The sequence below is a fragment of the Ciconia boyciana genome, chromosome 2 (genome assembly GCF_034638445.1).
Source record: "Ciconia boyciana chromosome 2, ASM3463844v1, whole genome shotgun sequence".
In the NCBI taxonomy this organism is placed as follows: domain Eukaryota; kingdom Metazoa; phylum Chordata; class Aves; order Ciconiiformes; family Ciconiidae; genus Ciconia; species Ciconia boyciana.
Window position 1 is genome coordinate 94,708,137 of NC_132935.1, and position 27,617 is coordinate 94,735,753.

General features: G+C 41.2%; 1 protein-coding gene across 1 annotated transcript; it reads right to left on the reverse strand.

The window, feature by feature from the left end:
• Window positions 1-9,071: 9,071 nt before the first annotated feature.
• RPP40 (ribonuclease P/MRP subunit p40) lies at window positions 9,072-23,676 on the reverse strand. Its single transcript, XM_072853231.1, has 8 exons — window positions 23,427-23,676; window positions 20,624-20,768; window positions 19,290-19,358; window positions 17,763-17,858; window positions 16,469-16,594; window positions 12,093-12,291; window positions 11,022-11,156; window positions 9,072-9,756 (listed from the first exon to the last, which is right to left on the reverse strand). Exons 1-8 carry the CDS (start codon window positions 23,559-23,561, stop codon window positions 9,558-9,560), a joined length of 1,104 nt encoding a protein of 367 aa, XP_072709332.1. The 5' UTR covers window positions 23,562-23,676; the 3' UTR covers window positions 9,072-9,557.
• Window positions 23,677-27,617: the final 3,941 nt, after the last annotated feature.

The window sequence follows — 27,617 nt, forward strand, 5'->3', positions numbered from 1 at the left end:
GGCATTTGTAGATCTTCTCTTAGAATAGGGCAGTATCTTATCTTGTTTGAGTGCAAATGGAATAAATCTAAACATGCTTAGAGGTATTTGGCACAGCAAGCTATTTATTCATGAGGAAGAAAAAACCACGTCTTTACCAAATTCAGGACACAATGGAAGAACCTGGGAGTTCTCTATTTGCACTGAAATCAACCATCTTAACACATTCTGTCCCCTTCTGCCCACAAGACTCTTACCGAGTTTGGAGAAAAACAATTTAGTCTTAAAATACTGTATCTTTTTCTGTATTACTATCTAAAAGATCCAAGGCAAAATTTCTCCTGTTTAGTCTCAGTCCAAGAACAATTTCTAATTTCTAAATAAGTTGTCTTCTTTATCCACTTTGGCTTTTTTTGTTGAAATTTAATTCAGAGGGAAAAAGGGGGGCACCACAGCCATTTTAGAGTAGTAACCATATGAGCTGGCACACTTTTTTAAGAACCTGAGGTGCTTCTACCATGTCCTCACAATTTACAGGGACAAGCAGCTATGACATTTTGTACAACGTCTGGTTCATGAAGCAATTTCTATGCTATTGAAAAAGCCTCAGCCAAACATCTGTCCTATGTTACCACTGCAGTTTTCAACCCCTTAACTTTGTTTCCAAATCACATTTTTGGGGTCTTTCAGAAAATGGCAGGTATTCCCAAAATGAGAGATCTCTAAGGAGGGGAAAAAAAAAAAAAAAGCCAAAACCAACACCATCTTGGAGGTATGCCATTTGTGAGTTAAAGACGAGAGTGAGCTCTGAGTGCTAAGGGCTTTCCGTCCAGATGACAGTTGTCAGACTACTCTTCCAGAAGAGAGGTCGAGAACTCCACAGTGTGTATTCCCTGGAAGCCAATTCTGCTTGCTCATCTACGCAGGCTGTGGCAACTGCTGGTGAAGGGCAGGGTCAGGCTGAGCAAGCAGGACGCTGAGCAGGCCCCCTGCCTATAGCAAAGCCCATCTCCCTGGCCGACTTCTCAGTTTCAGCACAGTGAACAATTTTAGAAACAGATGCCAGTAAATCCAGGAGCATTTGAACTTTGAGCCAACCCACCAACGCATACTGGAGTAAGAAAAGAAGGAGTGAACTGCTCCAGACTACAAAGTACTAAAGCAGTGCTGGATGGGGCAGACTTACCTTCTGACAGGCATGAAGAAAGATATTTTCTTCACAGCTCCCCTCCCTAGAGGTCCTCAGCATATAATTCACTTGATCAAGCCATGCATTAAAGAAGAAGCAGGGAGAACAGTGCCTGGATCTAAAGAACACTCATATTTAGTTGAAACTTAGCAGCAACTCCACTTTCAGCCCCCAGGGAGGAAAAGTCAGCATAGATTGTCAGTCACAAAAGAGACAAATCTATAGAATAAAAATTGGCTTTCCTACCCAGTCTACCAACACCAGTGAAGAGTTTTGCATAAAGCATGTGTGCTTTCTTACGTGAAAGTGTCATGGCTACACTCCAAGCTGCTGGTTCCATAGGAGCTATATAGAGAGGTTCCCACGGCCAACAATACCTTGGGGACTTGAAAGGAAGCTACAGGAATTCTTCACTATTTAAAAGTGCACTCACTTCTCTTCAAGGGAAGGCATAAAGGAGAGAGGTTCCCATGCAAAGTAGCATGGGTGAGGTTGGGCTGGAAGCCTGTTTGAAGCCACATCTTACATAGATTCCTGAAACTGTCTTCAAGCCCTGCTGAATCTTGCCCCTCTAAATCTTCACGCAAGGCATGGAGCTTTCAGTTCACTCTCATTTAATTGGGCTTAATGTCTAAATATTTTGAGCATTGCTTGGGGAATAGCAAAGGAAACCTGTCAGCAACAAGTTGAGAAAAAGACAAGAATCAGGCCTCTGACCCTTTGAGAAATCAGGGAACCAAACAAGCATACTACTGAACCTGCAAAGTTTAAGGGACTTCTATCAACAGGGATCAAAACCTGGCTCCTAAAACTCATGTATAATCCTGTCGTGGTTTAACCCCAGACGGGAACTAAGCACCACACAGCCGCTCACTTACTCCCCCCCGGTGGGGTGGGGGAGAGAATCAGAAAAGTAAAAGTGAGAAAACTCGTGGGTTGAGATAAAGACAGTTTAATAGGTAAAGCAAAAGACACGCACGCAAGCAAAGCAAAGCAAGGAATTCATTCACTACTCCCCATGGGCAGGCAGGTGTTCAGCCATCTCTAGGAAAGCAGGGCTCCATCACGCGTAACGGTTACTTGGGAAGACAAACGCCACCACTCCAAATGTCCCCCTCTTCCTTCTTCTTCCCCAGCTTTATATACTGAGCATGATGTCCTATGGCATGGGATATCCCTGTGGTCAGTTGGGGTCAGCTGTCCCGGCTGTGTCCCCTCCCAGCTTCTTGTGCACCCCCAGCCTCCTCGCTGGTGGGGTGGGGTGAGGAGCAGAAAAGGCCTTGACTCTGTGTAAGCACTGCTCAGCAGTAACTAACACATCCCTGTATTGTCAACGCTGTTTTCAGCACAAATCCAAAACAGAGCCCCATGCTAGCTACTGTGAAGAAAATTAACTCTATCCCAGCCAGAACCACTACAAATCCCGAAAATAAAGCTCTGGCTGCTTCTCACCAAATGCATCAATTTTTGCCAAGATTACAGAGAACTGACATGCTTATAATGGAAACCATAATTACTAGCGTTTCAACAAAACAATACATGGGAATTTAGCCATGTCTCTGCTCAATTGAAAGGGAAGTCCTACAGCTAAAAATCTCAGCCTTTCTCTTGGGGAGAACAGAACAATGAATCTTGCTGCAGAGTGACATATTCCAGGCAATTACAAGAGCTTCAGACCTGAAAGCCACACTCTGAGCATGACTGGAACATAAATAGATTAGCAACTGCTAAGGATTGCTCTCCTGATTTGGAAAGCATGTTCCCACTTTGCTTTTGTAGCCTTTAATGATGCACAACCATTCTTTTAATAAGAAAAGCCATTTCACATTTTTATAAGTATCCCAAATGCTTCATGTTACCCTTAATTACCCTTCATCCCTCTGTTCTCTACAATGCTGCCGACTAAATGGAGTCATGTTTTCCAGCACATTACAGTCTTGCCTTAAGCAGAGTAAACCCCATACCACTTCCTTCACTTACATCACCCTCCAGGCAGGTAGAGGAAAGATAGGACTTGCTTTGCCCTGGAGCTCTGGTCAAAACCATTCCTCGCTCTCTGATCAGCAGTCTTCAGAGGAAAATGGATGTGGCAAGAGCTGATTCTAGGTTCTGAAGTAAATTCTGTGAACTCTAAATGATAACTTATGGCTCTCTCAAAGTGCTTTACAAAGCAAGTAGCATCCCTAAGTCTGTTGCATTGAATGGGAAAGTGTCAGAGCAGCACAGAACTGCAAAGTTATTTGTAGAAGGTCACCTAGCCATTCATTATCAGAGCTACAAGTAAAACCCAGATGTCTCTATCACAGTTCTTCAGACAACCTTGCCTTTCTATCTCAAACTATTGTGTGTGCCCGCCCCCCAAAAAACAAAAACCAACAAACCCAAACCCCCACTTCCATCAGAGCAGGCTGAGCTAGAATCTGAAGGTACACTGTAGTTCTTCACACTGTCTACCAGCTAGTGTAGGTAGCTCACTACTCAGCACGCTGACTTTTCTGGATCTCTGTTCTGAGCACAGGACTAAACGTGCTTTGCAGGACTGGGTATCCAGCCTGAAGGCCGTTAACGCCATTGGGGAATTAACAGCCTACAAGTAGGCACCACAATGCTCTGCTTTTACAGATCCTCAAAAGTCTTTTACAAGTCTTCAAAATTCTGTAGGCACTACTACTTTTACAGATCTAACCTGAGGGTGCCTACAGAATTTTGAAGACTTAATTCATGGACCTTGCAAACCCATGCTGACCACACAAATACCTTTAATCATCTGGCCAAGGCATCCATTACTCCAAATTGCTAAGTGCCCGCTATTCCTACTGACCTTTAAGAACAGCGCAGTTACAGAGGTTCCACATGTCTCAGACTGTGATTCCACAGTATTTAACACAAGATACACGAGTCACAACATCTTCTACAATAGTACAAATTTGAGTGAGATCTGGAATACTCAACCACCTTTCTGTCAAATCAGTCACAAGTACATGATATGGCATTTATGCCAACTATGGGAAAACAAATGATACTCAACTGTCATAAAGCTTATAAAAATATTTGAGCATATTTAAATAAGTTTACGGGGCTACAAAATCTTGCTCTGACACCAGGAGCTCTAAAGTTGGATTTCGTACCGAAAAACAGGCTCAAGAACCAATATATCACTGCTTGGTTTTGTGCCTCCTCTGCAAAAGCTGACCATTTAAACTCTTAATTTGCTTCAACAACAAAGAAGAAACCTCTCTTCAGAAATTGTAATAGGTGGTGTCCCAATGGCAGTGTGATGCCTAGTTCAGTAAGGCTTTCATCCCAGTGCCAAATTACAAGAACTTTTGAAAATTGCAGTGTAACAGCACTAGCTTCCCATACAGCCTTAAGCTATATCCTTTTAAAAATGCATACTTGATTTGGTAGCACTGAAGTAAAAACTTCAACTGCAATGAAAGATTAGAAACACTTGTCTTCATGATAAATCAATAAACATGCTGTTTTTCACCTGCAATCACATAATAAAAACTTAGTCCCTTTGCATCCTCTGCAACCCTGCTGGCATATGATGCAGACAGACTGTTGGTATCTAGTGAACCTAGACATCTGGCTTAGACATTAACAACAATAATATCAATGGTTATCTATATTTTACAGTGGGGGGACAGAACAGCATATACCACTGCTTAGGATATTCTTCAATTACCCAAGTAAAACATATCCATATTCTAATAACTAAAGCCAACTAAATTGTTCTAATAAAGCCAGCTAAAAGAAACTTGGCATAGCCAAGGCACCCTGCACCTTGCTCTCTGGAAATATGAAAACTGCTCAAGTCACTTTAGCTCCCCCTTTTTGCTCCTGTATATGGCTGCATTAAAACAAGTATTTTTAAGCAGTGCTGGAAGCTACTTCCAAGGATGAAACAGAGGCCACTCATTTATGAAGAGTTGCCTCAGTTTATAGTAGATATTTCTGAAATTCTTGTTAATATTCAGAAGGTGGTTATTTAATAGCCCACTAATTGACTTAGTCTCCATTTTTGCTCTTTAAGCTCTTTTAAGAGAAACAGTTCAAGCATGTTCCAGTATAGCTACCACATAAAGAAATACTAAAGACAGAGTCAGCTGCATGCATTAATCTTCAAATAACAGCATCGGAGGAATGATAATCTAGTAGCTAGAGTACTGGACTAGCTACAAAAAGCCTTCATTCTCATGCCAGATCAGCCACTGATTTGCTATGCATCTTCCATGAGAGGGGGAAAAGAAATACCCCTCTAAGCTCTCATTTTCCTTTTTACCTTTTGCTGCCTTACCTATTTATTTTTGCAGTAGTTGTAGCAGGGGCTCTCTCTGCACGTGCAAAACCCCACACTGGCTCTGCAGCATTGGGTGAGCAGCCCAACTGCTAATTGCAATTAACAGCAATATCAACATCACCCAACCTATCTCAAGACAGTTTTAGATCTTCGGTGTTTCTGTAACACTCTCAGAAACCTTACAGATAAACCAAGAAGAGGCAGCCTGTGGCAAGGAATAATAAAAGCACACAAATTATTTCCAACAAAAACATTATAACCCATCTTTGAGCAATCTCCCTCACTCCCATGATTGCTATGCAATCCCCAGGCTGATGACACACGAACCTCCTTTCTTCTTGGCTTTTTTCCAGACATCCAACTTTACATTTTGGCTAGCCTCTCCAAAATGGATATTCCCCAGCAAATGGCAGCATGATGCAGCCAAAACAAAGCTCATGCTTCTCCTCCCATTAAGCCCTGTCACGTCCCTTTCAAGCAGCCTTAGATTAGCACTCATTCTTGTCTCTCCTGCGTTCCCCAGATCTAAGCTCTACCAAATCTTGCTACTTTCCCTCTGCAACCACATCCTCTCTAGAATCTATTCTGATAGTGAAAGTTCTTTTTCTCATCCTTATCTCTAACTTTCTCAGAGTCCCCCATGCTAATATTCCCTTCCTCACACAAAATACTACCACCACTGTTAGGCTCCCATTCTTGCTATTATGGGACACATACCTTTATTTCTCCAGACAGGTTTCTGACTCAGTCAGCATTTGCAAAAAGGCAAATATATTCTATTTAGAGTGATTTTGCATAACACACACTATCCAACTGCCTCAGCTTTTATCTCCCCTTTGTCTCCGTGAAAGTTTGTTCTCTATTTGTTCCACACCCACCAATTTCGGAATACACATAACCACTTACTCAGACATGTGGCTGGAAAAGCACATGATCTTTGTGGCCCATTCCCAGCTGGTTCTGCTACCCCCCAGTAACCTCTCAACAAAATTCCCTTTCCTTCCACCAGCTGAGCGGCAGGAATGCACAGCTCAGTAGAAGGGCTGAGGTTAAAGCAGAGCAGTTCCCTTGCTCTCGAGCGTCTTATCACTGTCTGTCCACATAGCAGGACAACAAAAACCTCTACTTCTCATGCAACCAGCTTGCCCCAGGCTTGTCTCTGCATTCAGATATTTGGCTCTCCTCCCCCATGGTAGATAAAACACTCCCCAGAGGCAAAACTTCTTAGTAAGCACTCAGCCCTTTGATCTCAGAAGCAGCTGGTGCACAGCTGCTCCCCATTACTTTTCCAGCTCTCAGGAACCTTTTGGATTTTCCTGTCCTCCCTCACAAGCAGGCACAAAGGGCAAGAACACCACCAGCAACCATCTTTCATTCGCATGCAAAAGCTTTTATCTTCATCTCATGTGCCCTGCCCAATTCTGCCTTGAATTACTGCCCACCTGGCCTAGTCCCAGCTCTTCCCTCCTAACCTCTTCCCCAAGCATGTGAGCAATGCCTTCCTGTTCCTTTCCTCAGCAAGTCTCCCCCATGCTTGGGAGTCTCCTGAGGAGATATAGTACTCCCTCTGTCCTTACAGATGGTAGGGAACAGGCTGCTGTCCCTCATCCCAGGAAAATCTTCCCTCAAGTCACAGTTGTTTGCAGGTGGTGAGAAGTCAGTTCCACCCGCAGCTTCTCTTCTGTGCAACTACAAAGCCCAGCAAGCACAGGAAAACCCACCTCCTGAGAGGCAGGCACACCATTGGACCTTGCTAGGAAAGCACAGCTCTGGTTAATGCAGTATCATCTCCCAGAGTCTAAGCGTAGGCCAACTGCAGCGACTATTAACAGCACAAAGTTTTCAATGATACTTTGTACAGGTTTAAAGAAAACAGAGAAAAGCCAGAAACCAACTCAGCATCTCAAATAAGTTGCAAGATCCAGAGGTGGACTTTTAATCCCTTCCTTAGCTGGAAAAGCCATTTGAAACAACCACCAGAAGACAACTAGGAATTGTAGGACGCAGCATAGCCAAATGACTCTGCCTGTAACACTGAGCTTTGAGGAAATATTGACAGTCCCTTGCCTATGTAGATAGGAGGCAAAGGGAACCCTTGACCAATCTGATGAGATTTCCCTAGATATCCATAGAAGATTAACCTTAATACTCACATGCTGCAGAAAACTGATAGAGCTGAAATGCCTGCTTCTCAGCTTGCCTTCCAGAATTGTCTCAGTGAGGCTATCACTATGTACCCACCAGCACTTCTGCGGCAGCTACCTCATCAGCAATCCCAAGGTGTCTGCAACCAGGTGCCAATTAGAAAAATCACTTCACCTGGTCCTACTGCTGCCATTTCAGAGCCAAGGCCAACAGCTGCTGCACTCCTGCTGGGAGTATTATGAAGCATACGCATAAGACTTCACTCTTTTCTCAGTTAATAAGGGAAACAAAGCCACCAATACAAGATTCTTACTTCTGGATGGCAGTCGGGTTTTTTCCAAGCAGTATACGTTACGCTTGTTTGCGTGTGTGTACACACATTGTGGGAGAAAAAGTTAGTTTTACTAGAATCTGACAGAAAAATGAGCACATTTGCTGGAGTGGCTACAAACTTCATCCAACTTCTCATAAAGATTTAAGGTTTTTAGCTTTGTATTAGAAGTTTTGCTGCAGGTGTAGCCTCCAGGAAAAGCCCAAGCTTTTAAGACACCTGATCAAGGGGAGAAAGGAAGACACTTCTGGTTACTCGTCTCTTTTGTGAAAGTTGACACATGGCATAATCCCTCAACAGACACTTTCAAAAGCAGACGTTAGCCAATAACTGAAGCCATTTGCACTGATGCATAGTAATGAAACATGTTTGAGCCAGCCATGTTAAATATTTACTAGTCAAGTGTCCAGCCAAGAACTTTCCCAGACTCTTGTCCATTCAGTTTGTGATCGTGTGAGTCTATGTCTGTACATTTGACAAGGTGGCACCTCTGCTCCTGGTAACCTCCTAGAAACATCTCATGGCAGGATAATTTTGAAAAACAAAGTAATGATTTAGAAAACTGCTGATATGTCAGAGTTGTGTTTGTGAAATGTGTGACAAAACTTGAGCAAAACGGGTTACATTTAGTGGCAGTGTATGACAAACACATACCACCCAGTAAATTATTTCACAGATTTTAACAGGAGTTAACCTGCATTCTTTATAGCTGTCTATGCTCTCAGCATTACTGCTTATTGTTAACAAAACCTGTTTCACCTCAACTGCATTGTTTGAGGGTATGTCCATAGCGTTCCTCCCAGAAACGTGTCTACAGTAACGTGACAGTAGTAACGTGACAGTGAAATCTTACCTCCACGAGCTGCCCTGTAAGCAAGAACCACAAGCTACTTCTAGAAGAAGTAAATTTGGGGGGGTGGGGGGGGGGTGGAGGTCAATTAAGAAAGCAAGCAGCAGCCTTTTGCATCACTGTTAAAAATCAATTTCTTTCTGATAACTAACTGTGATCTGCAAAATCCCAAAAGCAGGTCAGTAAGCCTTTACTTTTTCCATTTTCAATGGGTGCTCCTCCCACTGTCAAGTACCTCCTTCTCCTCACCTTTTTTCTTCTTCCCCCTACCAAATTATGAAGAACACATCTCCCTTTTTTTTTTTTTATTTGCCAGCATATAGGCTGAAATGTCTTAAACATGAATTTGGAGGTTTTACAGATCTTTAATGTAAAGAAAGAAAACAGTAAATCCCAAAATGAGCTCTCCTCCCAAATATTTTAGCTAGCAATCTGTAAAACTAACTTTCAAATTCCAAAATTACTCCTCGATAATAGGAAACCACCTACAGTCAATTCCTGAGAATTTAAACTCTCCAAAACATATCTTTTCCTTAAAGCTAGAATTGTGAAGTCTTTCGGAAGGCACTGTATGACAGTGAAGAAACAAAAATCCATTCCTTTCACTGTAGGTCATCCTTTAAGGGCTATAAATAATGGAAAAACATATACAGCCTCTTAGTACTTAACTTGTTACCTAATTACTTTTATAAAAACTAGCTTATTAGGTTTCTATACAGTAAAATGGGATTATTAGAAAACTTCTTCTGTAGACATAGCTTTATGGAGGACAATCATCATTAGTTCCTACAGCCATCTGAAGCCAGTAGTCCAGATTTCTAAAAATGACAAAGTTGTACAAGTTCTCTCCTCCCTTGTGGAAACCATGTTCACTTTCTCTCCAGGAAACAGGACTGTCTGCAAAGCCATGCACAGTTAAGGTCAGCCAATATGCCAGTTTTGGTTCACCGAAATAGCAGCTGCAAGGAAGAAGACAAGGTAATTAATAATTATAATGGAATAGACAGCATGTTCAAGTATACAATATAAAGAAAAAAAAAATCAAAGACACAGGCACTTTAGTGAAAATTTGTAATTAACAGTTAAAACACCCTTGCTTTAGTAAATAATAAATAAATTTAAAAGAAAATATTATATCAGAAGACATTAGGAAATGAAATAAGAGTGACTCGATTATTCCTACCATACTTTTAGACATGGCAAACCTGCAAGTTATAGCAATTAGAAAAAGTTCTAAAGTTGTAAAGTAGCTGTTCTGAATTTCCTACAGCACGCATTGTCTTTCAGAAAATAGAACAGTTACTGAGAACAGTTGCTATCAGGGCAAAAAAGACATAGGAGGAAGAAACACAGTCAGGCTATGCTTGACACAAATGCTTTTACCACCAGAAAGGAAATGGATTACAAATAATCAAAGCCAGACATTATTCACTGCTCTTAAGTAGGGAATAAAAGCCAAGGAAATTTCTGTTCCAACCCTAGCCTAAGGAGGCTTTCTGCATGAGATTTGAAAATTGCTCAAAGAGTAAAGATCACATCCCAGATAAAGCAACAGCAATATTGTCATGAGTCAGTCCTACACTTGTTAGCCACCAGGCACTTCAAGAATTGTCTCACATATGGAGCAAGCAGCTTCCAGAATTTGCTATCGGTAGCACTAATATACAATACAGGCAGATACCACACTGATCCATGATACACTAGTATCATGTAGTTTGGTACTGAATTAGAACTGCAGCCACCCTGTTCATGTTACAACACTTGATTCAAAAAACTCACTGTAACTTAATTTATTGTAATGCTGTAATAACCTTGAAGTACCTTGTGATACTCTTTTTGGTATCATAAAGGGATTTCAATCCTATTTTCCATCAGTAGTGAAAAATACTAAATTAGACATATTTCAGGGCATCTGATTTTCATAGACAGGGGGAATTTGAAAAATGTAGGCACTCAGTAGAGCCACTGTTTCTTAGAAAGATAAAAAGTAAAGTTGTTACTAGAATACAGGGCAGGCATTTCAAATTTGAAGTATCCAAAATTGTTTATTGCTTTTTTTTTATACCAATGTTAAGCTTCCAGCTCGTTTCCCAATCAAAAAAAAGTCTTCATTTTGTATTTACCTTCAACAGCACTACTGAAAAGAAGTATTGAAAAGTGATTTTGAAAATTAAAAAGTGTTAGAGTACAAGTGTTTTCGTAAGGTACTCCTGTCAGCCCTTACCACAGCTGCTCCAATAACTGAATTATCTTCTCAGGAATTATAAAGCCTGTGATTGTGCACAAAAAAGCTTTTTCCACCACTGTGTTGGGCTGAGGACAGCAATAGGTTGATAAGAAGCTAGACGATTTGTTGTCTCTGGAAAAACAAAAACAAAAACACACACCACTAAAATAAATATATTTTAAATCATCTACAGGAAGTCTTAGTAATCAAACTTGTACCAAACAAGTAATATCTATGTATATCATCTAAATTAATACCAAACCAGACCAGGCAATTAATACACAAGATGTCATGGTGGCATGGGTTAACCCTGGTAAGCACCTAAGCACCACACAGCCGCTTACTCACTCCTCGCTAGTGGGATGGGGGAGAGAATTGGAAGGGTAAAAGTGAGAAAACGCGTGGGTTGAGAGAAAGACAGTTTAACAGGTAAAGCAAAAAGTTGTGCGTGAAAGCAAAGCAAACTAAGGAATTCATTTACTACTTCCCATCGGCAGGCAGATGTTTAGGCATCTCCAGGAAAGCAGGGCTTCATCATGTGTAACTGTGACTTGGGAAGACAAACACTGTAACTCCAAACGTTTCCCACCCTTATTTCCCCCAGCTTTTATTGCCGAGCACGCTGCCATATGGTGTGGGAAGCCCTCTGGTCAGTTGGGGTCTGCTGGCGTGGCTGTGTCCCTGCCCAGCCTCTTGCCCACCCCCAGCCTACTTGCTGGCAGCACAGTGTGAGAAACAGAAAAGGCCTTGACACTGTGTAAGCACTGCTCAGCAATAGCTAAAACATCCCCTTGTTATCAACACTGTTTTCAGCACCAATCCAAAACACAGCACCACACCAGCTACTACAAAGAAAATTAACTCTATCCCAGCCAAAATCAGTACACATGGGTACCCCTATAAACACAGTAAGTTATTCAAGACTTACAACAAACATTTAAGTGCATAACAGACTTCCTGCTTAAAGAAAAGTGTCTTTCTTAATTCTCATTTAAGTCTTCCTTAAAATAAATTGTGGTTTTCCTTACTTAAAATGTATTTAAAGATCAAACAAATTCAAATACTTACAAGCTAACTTGATTCAAGACAGCACCTAGCCATTCAAACAGTTCCTCTGTACTGCAGGACTCATCTGACTTTCCTTGTAGTTCGTTACTTTGTAACACCGGACACTGCAAGTCCCTTAATGTGCTGAACGTGATTTTTGGCTTCAGGGCCTGTATTTGGTTTTTTGAAAAGTATGACATCAATGTTGATCCCTCTGCACCTTAACAACACAACACCACAAAGAGCTGTTACGAAACTACTAAGCAAAAGGAGCACCAAATACATTAAACCTTTGTATACGTATACAAGAAAATCCAGTGTGTAAAACTGTTTACATGCTGTTACCTTTGGCAAAAGCCATAGAATCTTCAGCTTCCTTATTTTCTTGGAAATAAAAATTAGTACAAGATCCAGCAACTCAGTATAGCTCAGTAAGTTTACTATTCAACTAGCAAGCATAGATTGGTCAATAGAAAATTCAAGCAGAATTAACCAGGCAAGTAATAAAATGAACTCATTAGAAAGGAATTCAGAGTGTTCCTGAAAAGGAACACAGGAACACATGTTAACTGCTCCCCAAGACAAAGTGGTCTGCAAATGCACTCACACTGTAAGTATACCCATGCCTATATGCACGAGGCCAGATAATATTTTGCCTTACTAGTGCCCATATGTACATTCCCTTCGTACTCACGCACAGGTACTTGCTGCTGTAGAAGGGCAATGCATGCCTTATACCTTTAGGTCATCTCTAGCTCAGCATCTCTAGAAATTTCTCAGGCATTGCAATTTGCAAGGGAGAATACACGTGGTAGAATACATGTGGAGAATACACAAAGATAACACATCTCTAAGATCAGGTAAAGGGAACTAAGCTCAAATGAGTTGAGGCAGTATTCCCTCCAAAACCACTGAGTGTCTAGAGGGATCCCAGCATCACTAGTTCACCAAGAACTGCCTCCTAGAGACAGTATGGCTTCTAGAATCATGAACAACTCCAATGGAATAAACTCCTGCAGATCTCAGGAATACTTTGCAAAAAGCTATAGCGTCATTTAAATTCTCCTGGAACATGCTTTCACAACTGCAGAAAGTTTCCCTTTTCGTTGTCTTAAAAGGCACTCAGTCTTCTCTCCAGCATGTCGGGTTAGTGGATCTCTTAGTTCTCTCAGCTGAGAACAAGAACGTGTAAGAATCTTTCTGAGAGGTCTTATCCCATCACTAAAGACCATAAACTTGATTTCCTAGGTGTGATGGCAAACTTAATTTAGGAGCTATAAGGTTTTCGAGAAAAATTCTTGATTTACAGTAAATTGAGAAATCATCTTCAAATAAGGTATATTTGGAAGGTGATATTATCCCAGAAAAATACCAGAATCAGTCATCAAGACTAGAGACCCTCCTACCCACCTGGCTAAGGTGTCTGCCATCCCAGAACACCATTTTCCCTGAATAGCAGAAAGCGAGCACGTGACTACAGGTTTGAGAACAGATTTATCAATGATGTCAAGAGAAATTCTAGGATAGTCTGGGGGACAAGGCTTGAAGAAAGAAGGAAGGGGGAATGTAGAGAAATCAAACTATATCACAAATCTCACTTTACTAGGATCAGAGAAGAAAAAAAACAGTGATAAGTCTTCAAATGCAGTACAGCTATAACAGTTAGATGTACCTCGATGGACTTGTGGGAAAGGCCATGTTTCTTCAACTCTAGTAAGTGATCCAAAACAGCAGGTAAAATTCTAAAAAACCTAACCTAGACTAAAAACCTAACCTAAGCAAGCATGTTACAAATTAAAATATATTAACCAACTTCCTTTTTGAAGCAGTAAGATAATTGACATGGAATTAATTCTCCTAAATTTGAAATTCCAGATAATGTATTCTATTTTCATAAAGTAACAATGGGTCTCTAGGAGACCAAGAAGTAATATCTTATTCATGAGAAGTCCAGAATAGCATTTAAATACTGGAGGAAAGGCATGTAGGAACAGAAGAAATTCAAGAACAGGATAGAGTTCACTGCAGAATACAATATCCAAGACTTGCTGTCAAAAATTATGGACTGCCTAAACTCCATCAGCCATATTTATCTCATCACAGACAATCACATGGGGAAGTAGAAAAAGGAGGGCTAACCTGATCCTTTTCAGTCATCCTTCAAAAAAGGCTGTTCAAGTACCAAAGGGCACAGTGACAAAGACAGGCAGCCACTGAATTCTTGTTAATTTAGTATTTTTATATCGATATATTTAAGTCTGAAGTGTGCTAGAAAAGATCATGTTCCTTCAGTCTGTACTTCCTATTGGCATTTGTTAGACTAACAGGTTCAAAGAATGTACAATATTGCCCTAGAATTCTTAGCCAAATATAAAAAAAATATACATTTTAAATGTCCACTCCATATGGGAGCCTCGGCTATAGTCCTAACTTCAAGAAATCTCAGAGACTACAGTCAAGACTCCAACAGAACAATTCCTCTAGCTACAGCATAGCTTTCCACATCTCCAACAACCAGGCATATTGTCAAAGTTTTTTGGAGGCCAGTGAATTTCAGCCAATAAACATTTAAAATTGTCATAGAAATGACAGCAAAAGAAAAGAGAAAAGGTTGTTTTGCCTTTGACATTAAAGACATGAGACACTCCATATCCCCTTTTTCTGTTCCTCTTTGTGCCAGAACTGCTAAGTGGGAAAAACAGGTATGAAAACAAAAAATCCTGCTTTTGGAAAGTGACACAAATGTTTACAGGGTTGCAGCAGTGCTGGCCATAGCAAGAAACACCAGTTATCAGCAGGAAGGCTGAAAGCAGAATGTTCACAGAGGACACAGATTCTCTCAACAAAATACATCCCACTTTGCCCATTCCAGCAGAATCTACACGATGCCTCATGTCTATTAATAAAAATCTATAAAAGTTTTATTTTTGTCAGTACTAAGGAACTAAGAGTCTTTCATGCGTTATGAGCACAAGATTCCTGCACAGAAAGGCATTCAGATTTAACTCCATATTCAGGAAATGATTGACCTGACCCGGTTTTTGAATGTAAGAAAGTGAGGAAAAGGAATGCTATTCTTCCTGAATGCTGCTACACTGGCAGCAACAAACATAAGAAGCATACCGGCCCTAGAGGCATTTTGCTCTCTGCCCAGGGTCAATAAATCCAAGCAGGCTGAGCCTGAAGATCCGCCACCATAGTTGGATTTATGTCACCATTTATGGTAGCAACAGTCTTCACTGTGACTCTTTCCCGAAGACTACAAGGATGGGAATTGCAAGCCTTTAAACAATTTCTGTAGGACAAACAAGGAAGGATCCTTGTCATATGATTAGTACTTAAAAAGGGGGAGGGGAAACACAAAGGACTAAAGTGAAACATCAGACACTGCTAAAGGAGCTTGTAAGCAGCTTTAAATTCTCAAACCAGTAACTCCCCCTCAGACTTGGTCTTGAAGATCCAGGCAAGAGTAACAATGTAAAGAGCAGATGGGAAAGCATTCTCAGGGACCTCTCTAACATCCCTTCTCACTAGTGTGGAGATTTCTTCGTGGCTCAAAGCAGAACCACACTAAAAGCTACACAGCTATGATGAAGAAAAACATTTTCTTGCAGTAGACTCCTGCAGCTTTTGTCAATTCTATGCAAATGCTACATAACCCTAGATACAGCCTGTTCTGAGGTAAAACAAGCAACTGAGGACTTTGGAACATGACCCTCAGAGGAAGAACAACACTTAAATCCCAGAAGAAAAATTCATGTAATCAGAAAACAGTAGGTAAACAAATTCTAGAAGAAAGGTGCTTTGAGACAATACAATTTCTTATAACAACCACCTCTCATTCTGCTCCAATCTCACACAAGTGCTTGAGAATTAAATAAAATAGCAGACTGCATGTGTATCAGTGCACACAGCACATGACAGAAATAGGGACTCTGTACATGCCCTGTAACTACTGATGAAACGAGAAGTTCCCCATCTCAAATACTACACTAAATATGTAACTTATGTATATTAATAACAACAAAAAAAAGTGTATTAATAACGGTTATGTATGTCACAGATTTCTAAAGAAAAGGCAGCACTATTAAAAAGGTAAAGTTACTCCAGAAATCCTGGGCAACATAGACACAAAGGAATGAAGCAACTAATGTACCTCCTATGAATCACTGTTGTGTTCCTGAACTGAAATGTTCTGCTGTGCAGAAAGTAACACATACACACACCCATCAAACAAATAAAACAAAACAAACAAAAAAATCCACCCAAACACATTTTAGTCTAACTTTTCCCTCCACTAAATATGCATTTGGACAATCACTAGAAAAGAACAGTAAATTAAAAATATTTTGACTTCATGTCAGTTACATTTTAGTTATACATTTAGTTCTTATTACCTGTATTACACCAAGCCAGTAGGAAGTCAAATTCTAAAGGTTTCTTTTCTTTCAAGGCCCAAAGCACTCTGTTATGTTTCTTGCTATCAGGGTGAAAGCCAGAATCAGTCAAGTCAATAGTTATAACTGCAAAAATGTACAAAAGGAATAGTTACTCAATTGAAATAAATTTTAATATTAAATTCATTAAGAACTAAAAGAACACAAAGAAACCAAAGAACACTAAACCTCCTTTTCACATATACAGCATCTTTTATAAAGTATTTGATTATGCAAATATGACTCCCCATTATGTAAAGAAATATTCACCTCCTGCTGTCCTTATTTTGATATAATCTGGAACTGCCTTCTAGTGACTGGAAGGACAGATTCCTTCTGTAATGGCAGTGACAGAAGTCCCAAAACAGTGCCTTAGAAATATCTTGGTAATTAGGCAAGCTATTAGCACTAAAAAAGCTAGAGTTTCTAACAAAGGCCACGTATATGGCAATGACACTTTTTCAACTGTTTTTTTCTAGATGAGTTGGTCCGAGGCTAAAAGTTACACTTATTTTTCAGATGGAAATTTAATCACACATTTTACTTGACAAACTGAATAGTAAAGTGACGTCCCATTTTGCCAAAATCCTTATTATAGATAACAAGTTTCCCCTTCTAAAGTTTTTATGTAACTACCTATCAACTACTGCAGGTTCTAATACATTTGATATGGCATAGTGTTAATTTTTTTAATTATTAAAAAAAAAACCAAAAATCACACTCAGTATGTCTCCTCTGCAGCTGTTAAAAAATTACAATGTTTTCCAAGTACTTGGTATATGGAAACTACCATTTTAAATGTGTCAAACATAATACGATTCTCCCTTTCAAGCAAGCAGTCTTGGGTGAGGCTCTTCACCGATTTTTTTTTTAATAGCGTGCAAATTTTAAGCTCTATCTTAATTAGTTTAGCATTTTCCTATTTAAATCAGAAGGCATAGATACTGTGCACAGTATACAAAAATTCTTGAGTCCTACATCACTCCAGTATAAACAACACAATGAAAACCCCAGAAATTAAAAATTGTATAGAATACCCAAAAGATCACACATTTGTTTCCTTGTAACTGCTTTATTATTTGGAAAAACTATTTTTTTTCTTCATACAGTCCTTGTATCTGCATCTGGAAAAACACGACCTAGACAATAACCAATTTTAAGGAAAGGGAAGTTTCAGCATTGCTGGTTTAACATCCTAACAAGGTGCTTCACAGATAGATCTGAAATAAGCACAGTTAATATAAATAATACTTACTATATCTCATTACTTTTTTGCCAGAATACTGAGAAGGGCGACCCTGCAGTCCAAGTTCCTCATAAGTATCCTTATCCACTGATAGAATCAGCTTTCCTATAAACAAAACAAACTTTAATACAACTAATCTTCTACTTAGTTCCCTTCAAAGTCTTCTGAGAACCATATACCTTATGCAATGTTAGCTTTGGATCAATGTTATTACTAATGTAATCCAGACTCCTTAGTTCCAGTTAAATGGATTAACCCTTAAAAAAAAAAGTTAACACTCAATTACTCTGTTTTATCAAAGAGGTCTTATGAACCAGAATGAGAAAAGTGTAATATTCCTGAGATAGTCATAACTTTTTTACTGTGCTACCTCACTTCATTGCCTCAATCTTTCTTCCGCTTATCCCCTAGCATTTGCTGTGTCATTGGTTGAACACTACATTACACTAGGGCCTGACTTAGTAAGGAGTCATGCATGCACTGCTCAACTAAACATACAAAAGCAGTTCCTCCAGCTCCAGCAGGACTACTCACATTGAGTAAACTACGCTTATTAGTGATGAGCAGATATGCAATGGAACAACTCCACTTCCATGTTCATAAACCAAATCTGGAAGCTGCTGCTTGGTACAGAATTTCACACAACAGATCTCTACTACAGTCTTTGATTCTACTGTACAAGTAACAGTATAATATAGAATACAAACAAATAAGGCTGCTGCTGAAGATTTCAGATAGCGATATCACCAGGAACTGTAACCCTGTCTCTGCATTAATTGTGCACAGCTTGTAATAACTGTATCGTACAAACTCAATCACTATCAAGTATCCATTTTGCTAGGACTGTGCTAACAGAGCACATGAAAGAATTCTTCCTCTGAAGAACCTGAATTTGCTTATACACTGATGGGCACCTGTCATATTACAGCGTCTTAGGGTAGAGGGCTGAGAGACCAATTTGTGTTTCTATTATATCTAACATATTGTTAAACAGAAATAAGATATATTTGAAGCCCAAAATAGCTTCGTTATTTTCTCTGCATGTAAAATCCCACCTGAGATGGAACATTTTGTCATAAAACTGTGATGGAACTGCAACAGAGTATTTTAACATGTCACATAATTCTCAATAAACACTGAATATTTAAAAAGTGTTCCTCAGCAGTGCTGATAATTTTCTTTTCTGGTACAAATTCTGTCTCTAAGACCAGAAGGAAACAAGAAGTTGGAATGCAATGTTTCCACAAAAATAATCCTCTGTAGCAATAGCAATTACGGTTGAAGCATTGACAAATCTGATACTATACATAAGTGAAGCTGACTTTTTTTTTTAATTTCCTTTAGATGAAATAAATACTTTAACAGCATGAATGAAAAAAATAACTTAAACCGAGTATTTTTCTGATTCAAACATATTTCTAATAAAGTTGGCAAGTACAGTAAGCATTAACTTTTCCAGTTTACATCATTCCAAATGAAAACAAAACAAGACCATAATCAATACATATGTATTACTAAAACCAAAACAAAACATACCATTTGGTAGCAGAGCTGCAGTATTATCTTGATCAATTTTTGTGTTATAGGTAAGTGCGTAGCATGAACCTTTAATAGTAAAGCAGAAAACCATGAGATTACACAGTCTCTAAAGACAGACAGGACAATATGAAAGATTCACCTCAAGATAATCAAACATGCCAAATACCATTTGAATCACTCTAAGCCCTTGTGTTTTCATCAACTTTCTTCCACCTTCTCAAGCAAAATAGCATATTGTTATTATTTTTATAAACCGTGGATGGCACTATTTTAAAGGATCTGTAAAACAGATAACATTAACAATATGCCCCAATATGAAAACACTTTCCTTCCACCTGCGACCTTCCCCACTCAGCAAATGGAAAACCCCATTTTTTCCAGACGCATTTCTATTATTAGTTCACATGAAGACAAGGTGGAAGATGCTCACATTACTAAATATATTTTGTAGCATTAAGTGCTACAACCAATTTTGTTCTTAAAAATACAAGAGTCAGATTCTGTAAACTTGGTGTACAAACATTGTACTGCTTCCATAAAACTACTAGCATAAAAGCCATTAATGAGATGAAAGGAAATACGAAAAAGAGCCCCACATTTAGAAAGTAATGGATCTCATTCTCCCATTTCACCCGCATGTTTTCTCTTCTCCTCTCTTTTCCCTTTAAAGCTTTTTTCCCTCCCTGACAATCATCTGAAGGGTACAACATTTATCATGACACAAATGAGCAGGGCCTGCTTGATGAAAAAAGCATGCTCTGACCATACAATAGCAAGTTGACTGGGCAGAGGCTGCTTCTTTCTTCACATCCTCTTTGCTCTTACTGTGCAAGGACGAGATGCTGCAGCTCCGTTAGCAAAAAAAAAAAAAAAAAAAAAAAAAAAAATCACCCCCCCACAAACCATGTATTTTTTCCTCTTTTTCTCTTGCCTACTGCGGAACACAGCTAACACAGCTCTGTTGAAATATGAAAGAATCAGAAAGGGAGAAGGGAGCTCATTTCTGCAGGAATCTGCATAAAGATGAGATGTAGAAGATAAACAGATGTGAGGATACATGGAAGCCCTCTTGACAGCTGGCTCACAGAATTAAGATGGAATAGGAGAAACAAAGAGGGAACAGTCATAGAAGTTTTGGACCGACTAGGGTGTAAACATTGACACACCACAAAGCAGAAAAAAAAGCAGATAAAGAAATACAGAATTTCTTAGTATTTTTTCTTCCGTTCCTTTAAAATACTTTTCAGAATAAATAAAAATAAATAGATTTTACTGTGTAACGAAAAATATACACTATTACTGCATCTGTGATGTTCTGATTACCTCCTTACCTTTCTTCACAAAAGCATCAATGAATTCGTGAGCAACCAGTTCATGAACCGATAGATTTCTCACCAAGTAGTACTCTCCAACATCCGCAATAGTACTTTTCAGCACTTCAGGTAGTATGCCACATTCAGGGATCAAAAAAGACACCTATTAGGAACATATTTGTAATGTAAATCATATACTAAAATCTGTTCTGGAAGAAAACTAGAAACAAAAAAAGAAAAATTCTTCTTTTCAAAGAGATCAGTATGTTACACCAAAATGAGACGAAGAAAAAAATCATTTCAAGCTATTGTCTTCAACATGTATCAATTTGCAAAAACTCTCCAAGTACACCAAAGATGTTACTTGGTTTTTGCATTTTACATGCTCTACGGTAGCATTTGAGCTGCTACATAAAGGCGTGATTTTACACAGTATGACTTAACTAATGATCTTGCTTTACATCATTATAAATTTAGCTGGAAGTCGCACTGGAACATTTCCTTCAGCCCTTGCTCCAGGAAGCAGTTACAACTAAGCACCAAGTTGTGCGGGAGTGTTGATCTGCTTGAGGGTAGGAAGGCTCTGCAGAGGGACCTGGACAGGCTGGATTGATGGGCCGAGGCCAACTGTATGGGGTTCAACAAGGCCAAGTGCCAGGTCCTGCACTTGGGCCACAACAACCCCATGCAACACTACAGGCTTGAGGAAGAGTGGCTGGAAAGCTGCCCAGCAGAAAAGGACCTGGGCGTGTTGGTTGACAGCCGCCTGAGTATGAGCCAGCAGTGTGCCCAGGTGGCCAAGAAAGCCAATGGCATCCTGGCTTGTATCAAAAATAGCGTGGCCAGCAGGACTAGGGAAGTGATCATGCCCCTGTACTCAGCACTGGTGAGGCCGCACCTCGAATACTGTGTTCAGTTTTGGGCCCCTCACTACAAGAGAGACATTGAGGTGCTGGAGAGTGTCCAGAGAAGGGCAACGAAGCTGGTGAAGGGTCTAGAGCACAAGTCTGATGAGGAGTGGCTGAGGGAACTGGGGTTGTTTAGCCTGGAGAAAAGGAGGCTGAGGGGAGACCATATTGCTCTCTACAACTACCTGAAAGGAGGTTGTAGAGAGGTGGGGGTCGGTCTCTTCTCCCAGATAGCAAGCCATAGGACAAGAGGAAATGGCCTCAAGTTGCACCAAGGGAGGTTTAGACTGGATATTAGGAAATTTTACTTCACTGAAAGGGTTGTCAAGCATTGGAACAGGCTGCTGTGGTTGAGTCACCATCCCTGGAGGTATTTAAAAGACGTTTGGATGAGGTGCTTAGGGACATGGTTTAGTGGTGGTCTTTGTAGTGTTAGGTTTACAGTTGGACTCGATGATCTTAAATGTCTTTTCCGACCTATACTATTCTGTGATTCTGTAACTAAGAATGCAGGCTAAGCATTTATGTAATCTCAGTGGACATGTGAAGACCAAAGTAGAATTTAAACTAGTTTTTGAATCAATACATTCTACTCTGTAGAATATTTTGGAGGTCAGGAGAGTGAACGGACCATCAGAACAAAACTTGGAAGATGGGCGTACGATCTTCAGAAAAGCCATAAGGTGTGTGTTAAGCCTACAACTTCTGTAGCAGGTTTCTAATTTAATGTAGGAAACTGATTTTCAAAAGGGATGAACACCTAGCTTTTCTTACTAAACTCAGGATTCAGTCTTTTGGTCCAGTTGCCTACCTTTAATTTCCCTGGTGCTTAAAGCCTTTCCTGTGTGTGTTTCATAGATCAAGAGAACTCTTAAGTCTGGGAGACCAGGGCAAACGAGGTTATTACATGGGCAAGTACCAAGCTTCCCAATAACCACACACAAGCAGCATAAAGGTTGATCCCCCTGCTCCTTCCCACTCCACCCCTCAAAAAAAAAAAAATTTTTCTGAAACAAAAGGAGCTCACAGAGAACAGGTACATATCTCCCTTTGCGCACATACACAAGATAAGTAACCACTGACAGATGGGCTGTCTGCCACACAAGTAGAAAGCTTTCTAGATAGCTGCTAAAAAAATTACTAAGGAAATAGCAAGAGGGTCTGACCAATACTTGCAACGGGCAAAGAACGGAGAGCAAGCTGGCAAAAACTGGCCTTCACAACGTTAAGTTGTCCAAACCAATGAAGCAGTTGTCGATGATGGCACATTTGGCAGAAGGAGGGACAACATGAAAGAGAGGACTTTCAGGGTGCACCTGCGGCCAGGCTTCAGCTGAAACCTCCCTCACTGCTGAGGGACTCCCTCAGTCCCTCACTGCTTGGACCAGGAATTTGTGGGTGCCACTCCCTGTGTTACTTGCCAGGTAGCACTGACAGAACATTGTCACCTCTTCCCGGTACCGGGTCACCCCTCTTCTCTTCTAGTTCATGTCTGCACGGTCCTTCACTCTTTGAGGTCCTGCATGCTGCACAAGACCGTCAAACCAACGGGGGCTAATTTCCTCCCCCCGCCTCCCGAGGCGTGCAGGCCACCTTTGACAAGGATGGAGAAACCTTCCAGAAAACACCCCGGCGCGAGGTGGAGCAGCAGCAAAACGCCCTTTTAATGGCTGACAAGCAGAGCCACCGGGACCCGTGGCCTCAGCGGGGAGGCGCACAAACCTCTGGCTGCTCTTTTTCCCCCGCGGGGCCACGCACCGCCCCAGGCGGGCTGGCTGCGCCCCGCCGAGCCGAGCCCGCGGCCAGCGACCGCCCTCGCAGGAGCTCCCTCCTGGCGCCCACCAACGGCCGCGTCCGTTAACCAACGGCCTCCCCCTCACCCCCCCACCTCCGGCTGGGCACACGGCACTCACGCGGCAGTTGTAGGCGTGGTCCCGCACGTGCGCCGCGTGCCGCGAGCGCGCGTGCCGCGCGTGGCCCTTCTCGCAGACCAGCAGGTGCCGCGGCGCCTGGCGGAGCCGCCGCAGGGCCGGCACCGGCACCGACATCCTCCGCCGGCTCCGCGCGCCGCGGGGAGCGCCGCCAATGCGGGGAGCGGCCCCGATGACGTCACCCGCCGCCCGGGAGGGAGAGGCTATACGTGAACGGCCAGAGAGAGGGAAGAGGGGCGGGGAAGAAGCTGTGCGCTGAGCTCACTTCCGCCTGCTTCCACAGCGCAGCTGCTTCCGGTGTAGCGCCGACTGAGCGCGGCGGGAGGTGTGCGCATGCCCCGCAGCAGGGCGCGAAGCGCGGCCCCCTGGAGTGGGGGCGGCAGCCGTTGCACGCCTCGCCCATCTCCTCGCCCATCTCCTCGCCCAATAGCCCTGCGCACTCGGTGCTTTTGGTCCTCGCAGGGTCAGAGCAACGCCGGCGTGAGTCAGGCACCAAAACCCACATAGGTTTTGTGGTGCAGCAGCTGTAGTTCACAGCAGTTAAAGCATGTGCGTGCTTCATGAGTCACTCTGTAAGCGGGAGCCAGGCCCCGCAGGTATTGAGGGGGAGCGTTCTAGGCCCACAGGGCACATTTCCTGACAGGGAAGGGTTTTAGGAGAGATGGATGCTTGGAGGGTTAAAACAGGTAGAAGTGTGTCCTGGGGTGGCTGATGGCACTGGGCTGCCTTCAGGATGTCGAGCAACCAGCTTCCTTCTACCCTACAGCAAATATAAGACACCCCAGGAGCTGCACAGGTGTGTGAGCCCTGTGCGACAGGCCACTACCGAAATACTATCCAATTTCATCAGGGCCTCACAGGGATGTACCAAGTATGTGAATTCCTACTGAAAATTTATGGTCTGTTAGATCTCTGAGCATATTTGTAGTAATAGCTGCAGTTTTACAAGATCATGAAGAAGAATTTGTGTCCACTCTCACTCCAAATAGGACTGCTCAGGTTAGCAGCATGGTGCGCAAGGGCTGTGGGATTGGGCCCTGCCATTGATGTGCCCTCTCACTGCTCATTCTGTACATTGTACATTTTCTATAAAGCATTTACAAAAATTTCCTCTTTCCACCTTCCTGCAGTTTTTCTCTTCCTGGTCCCCTAACTTTGTGGCTCCTGATTTAGTTTAAAATGGTACCAGGCAACTTCCTTAGTATTTGCTGTTTCTGTACACTATACAAGGCTGTATGTAACCTTACTTAAAACACCACTCAAGTCTGTTCACCAGCTGTCCATCAAGCTGGCAAAGCTGACACTCGGTTTTGATGCCAGTTTGACAACAGTAGTTCCAGAGATCTCAGGCTTGCCTTAGGGAGATCTCGCCCTGCTATTTCTAGATGTGACGTTTGATGTTAACACTCAGGGGTACATGAGTTTGGTTATTCTTCTCCCTTAGGTGGTCAGATGCCAAGAGGAAAAGTTTGTTCAGTACAGATTAGTACAGGAAGTTTGTTTAGTATAGAAAAGTATAGGTTATGGGTCATTTGTTCAACAGGTGCAGTGTTACACAGATATGAACCATAAAATTCCTATGATTTTACTTGTTCACCAGCTACATATCTTGGTGGTTTGATATCGTAACTCGAGCACTGTTGGTCAGTTAACCTGGTCAGTTATTGGCTGTTTGGCTGAGGTAAATAGGTAGCACTTAGGTTTTCTAGATCTGTATCTCCAGTCTGGTGAATTTATGTTATGGCTCCAGCTTCAGCGGTCGATAGCCCAGGCTCCGCTTCTAGCAGACTGCACTTTTCTGGTGCTCTGTCTATGCTTGGGTCTGCCTGATGTTGCTGACTTAATAGCTATAAATAGCTATCAGTGTGAAAAGGCTGGTACTTGCAAGGTCTGTGTTACAGAGCCGTGCGTGCCCGATGGAAGGAGGGATGCTACCAAGGAGTTAGCAGTTCAGCGCTTCTGGCTTGTTAGGCTGATTCAGACCCACTTGTTTCAGGGCATGTGCCTTCTGAGAGCTTGTTTACTGATGTGACATCAAGATACTGCTGCGCTGAATTCGGTGGCTTGTATCCTCCAACGCGTGAGACTGAGATGAAGCTAAACGTCACGAGGTCACTGGCTCATTAACGTTTGTGGAGGAGAGCTGAATTGTGCGCTTACATTGCCTGTATAAATTGGATTAATTGGATTATTATGAATCAAAAAAGGCTATGTCATCACAGTAGCCTTCTAATTTAAAGCATGCAAACATTAATGGGAAAAGCAGTATGTGATTAATGTCAGTTATTATCATACCCGCAAGCAGAAGCCTCTGTGCGCAGATGAGCATCACAGTGCGATGATCAGAAAGCCTGTTCTGCTAAAGGGGGGAAAAGTTCAAGCCTCTGATCAATAAGCCTAGAGATCCAGAGAGGAAATTCAGCTATATTCAAAGCAGCCTGTGGAGTTGGGGGGTTTTTTTGGTGAGCTTCTCTATGCTAAGACAATTTATACAAATGGATAGGAAAAGAAATGAGGAAAAAATATGTTGGGGAAGGGTCAAGAGAGTCAAGATTCATGGTTGCATATTCAGAGTTAAGTCAGTATTTTAGGGATTTTGGCAGGAGTGTAGTTCACTGCAGCTCAGTGGAGCATTGAAGGATTCACTTCACTGTTCAGTTAGTTTGGTTCATATATCAGGCAATTAATTTTAACCCACCCTTACTCATATACGTTGGCTGTCCTATTATAGAGTATGTGTGTTTTGGAGAACTCCCTGAAGATACTGAACTACATTGAAAAAAATATTTAGCAGTCCAATAGTCTGTGCTGTAACATACAGAATTTCCCTATCTTTAAATAGTGTAAGTATATGTACGCTAATTGTTGGTAAATGCTGACATTTTTATAGTGGTTGTTACAGGTTTTTGAGTAATTGTGGATAGGGTTTCTGTATATTGTTAAAAAAAAAAAGACATTTTAAACTTTAAATAATTTAAGTGACACAGCCCCTGTAAAGCTATCACAATTTTCCCAGGGATTTCAAACCAGTGACAGGGTAATGCAGTTTTACAGCAATTCAGTTTCTGCATGTTTGAAGAGAGTTACAGGCTGTAGTCAAGAGGAAAGAAATGCCTTGAGGCAACCTGGGTAATAGCTTGGAGTAGGGAAGGATCTCTAAAATATTTCCTGGGACTGGTGAAATTTGATTCTGTTTTTGTATAAAATGACTTGAGTTTGGAAAGAAAAGCCTGATCTTCACAATATGTACAATATCTCTAGTTGCGAAGCCCAGCTGCCTCTTTTTATGTATTTTTTTCTATTGAAGACCAATCTTAAATCATTCCTTCTGGTGGATTTTCTTATTAAAAAAAAAATCATTATAATACCTAGAGTTTCATAAAATCAAATCTAAACAAATATTTATCACATGTATTTTGAATTTGGTTTGTGTCTTTAAGATGAATCAAAATATTTTTCTTTTCAGTCACTGTTTTTTCCTTTCTTAAATATTGTTGACTGCCGAAGAGAAGGAAGTTGTCTAAATCTTTTAACCTTGGCTATTGTAATTAGTACTTTGCAAAACAGAAACAAACAGATATCTCTGGTGCTTTGTTCATCTGAAATTAATAAAGTATGTAAGACTGATAACCAGCATTTCACTTGATCAGTGTCAACTGCTTTTTTCATTGAGGAAAGTGGAAAGATGGCAAAGATGTGGATAGTTAGCTTTATATCCTGTTTTTACACACTTCGGTCCAAATGTTCAGAGCAGTGATGGATTGTAAAAGTGATCCCACGCAGGCTTTTTTTTCTAGATTACAAACAAAGCTTCTGCCAAGCTACTCCCCAAAGCAGCTGTTCAAGCCAGGAAGAATAGTGAATGTCAACCATGGACCCAGTCGCTGGATTTGGTTTAAATGCAATTTAAAAAAAACCCACCCAACCAACCTGATCTGTTTCTCCTAGAGTTAAAAAACCCAGTAACTGGGAAACCTCTCACTCAGTTTTGTGATACTACAGTGGGAGAATAAATGAGAAGAATAATTCATCTGACAAGGTTCTGGGGAGCAGGACTGTTTTTCATCTATGTTCAAGCAGAGTCTTCACCTCCACTTGCCTCCTAAGGATCAGATTTTGGCTGGGCCCTGCATGCTGATGAGGAATTTTCGTGCACTTTCTCTCTCCCTGTAA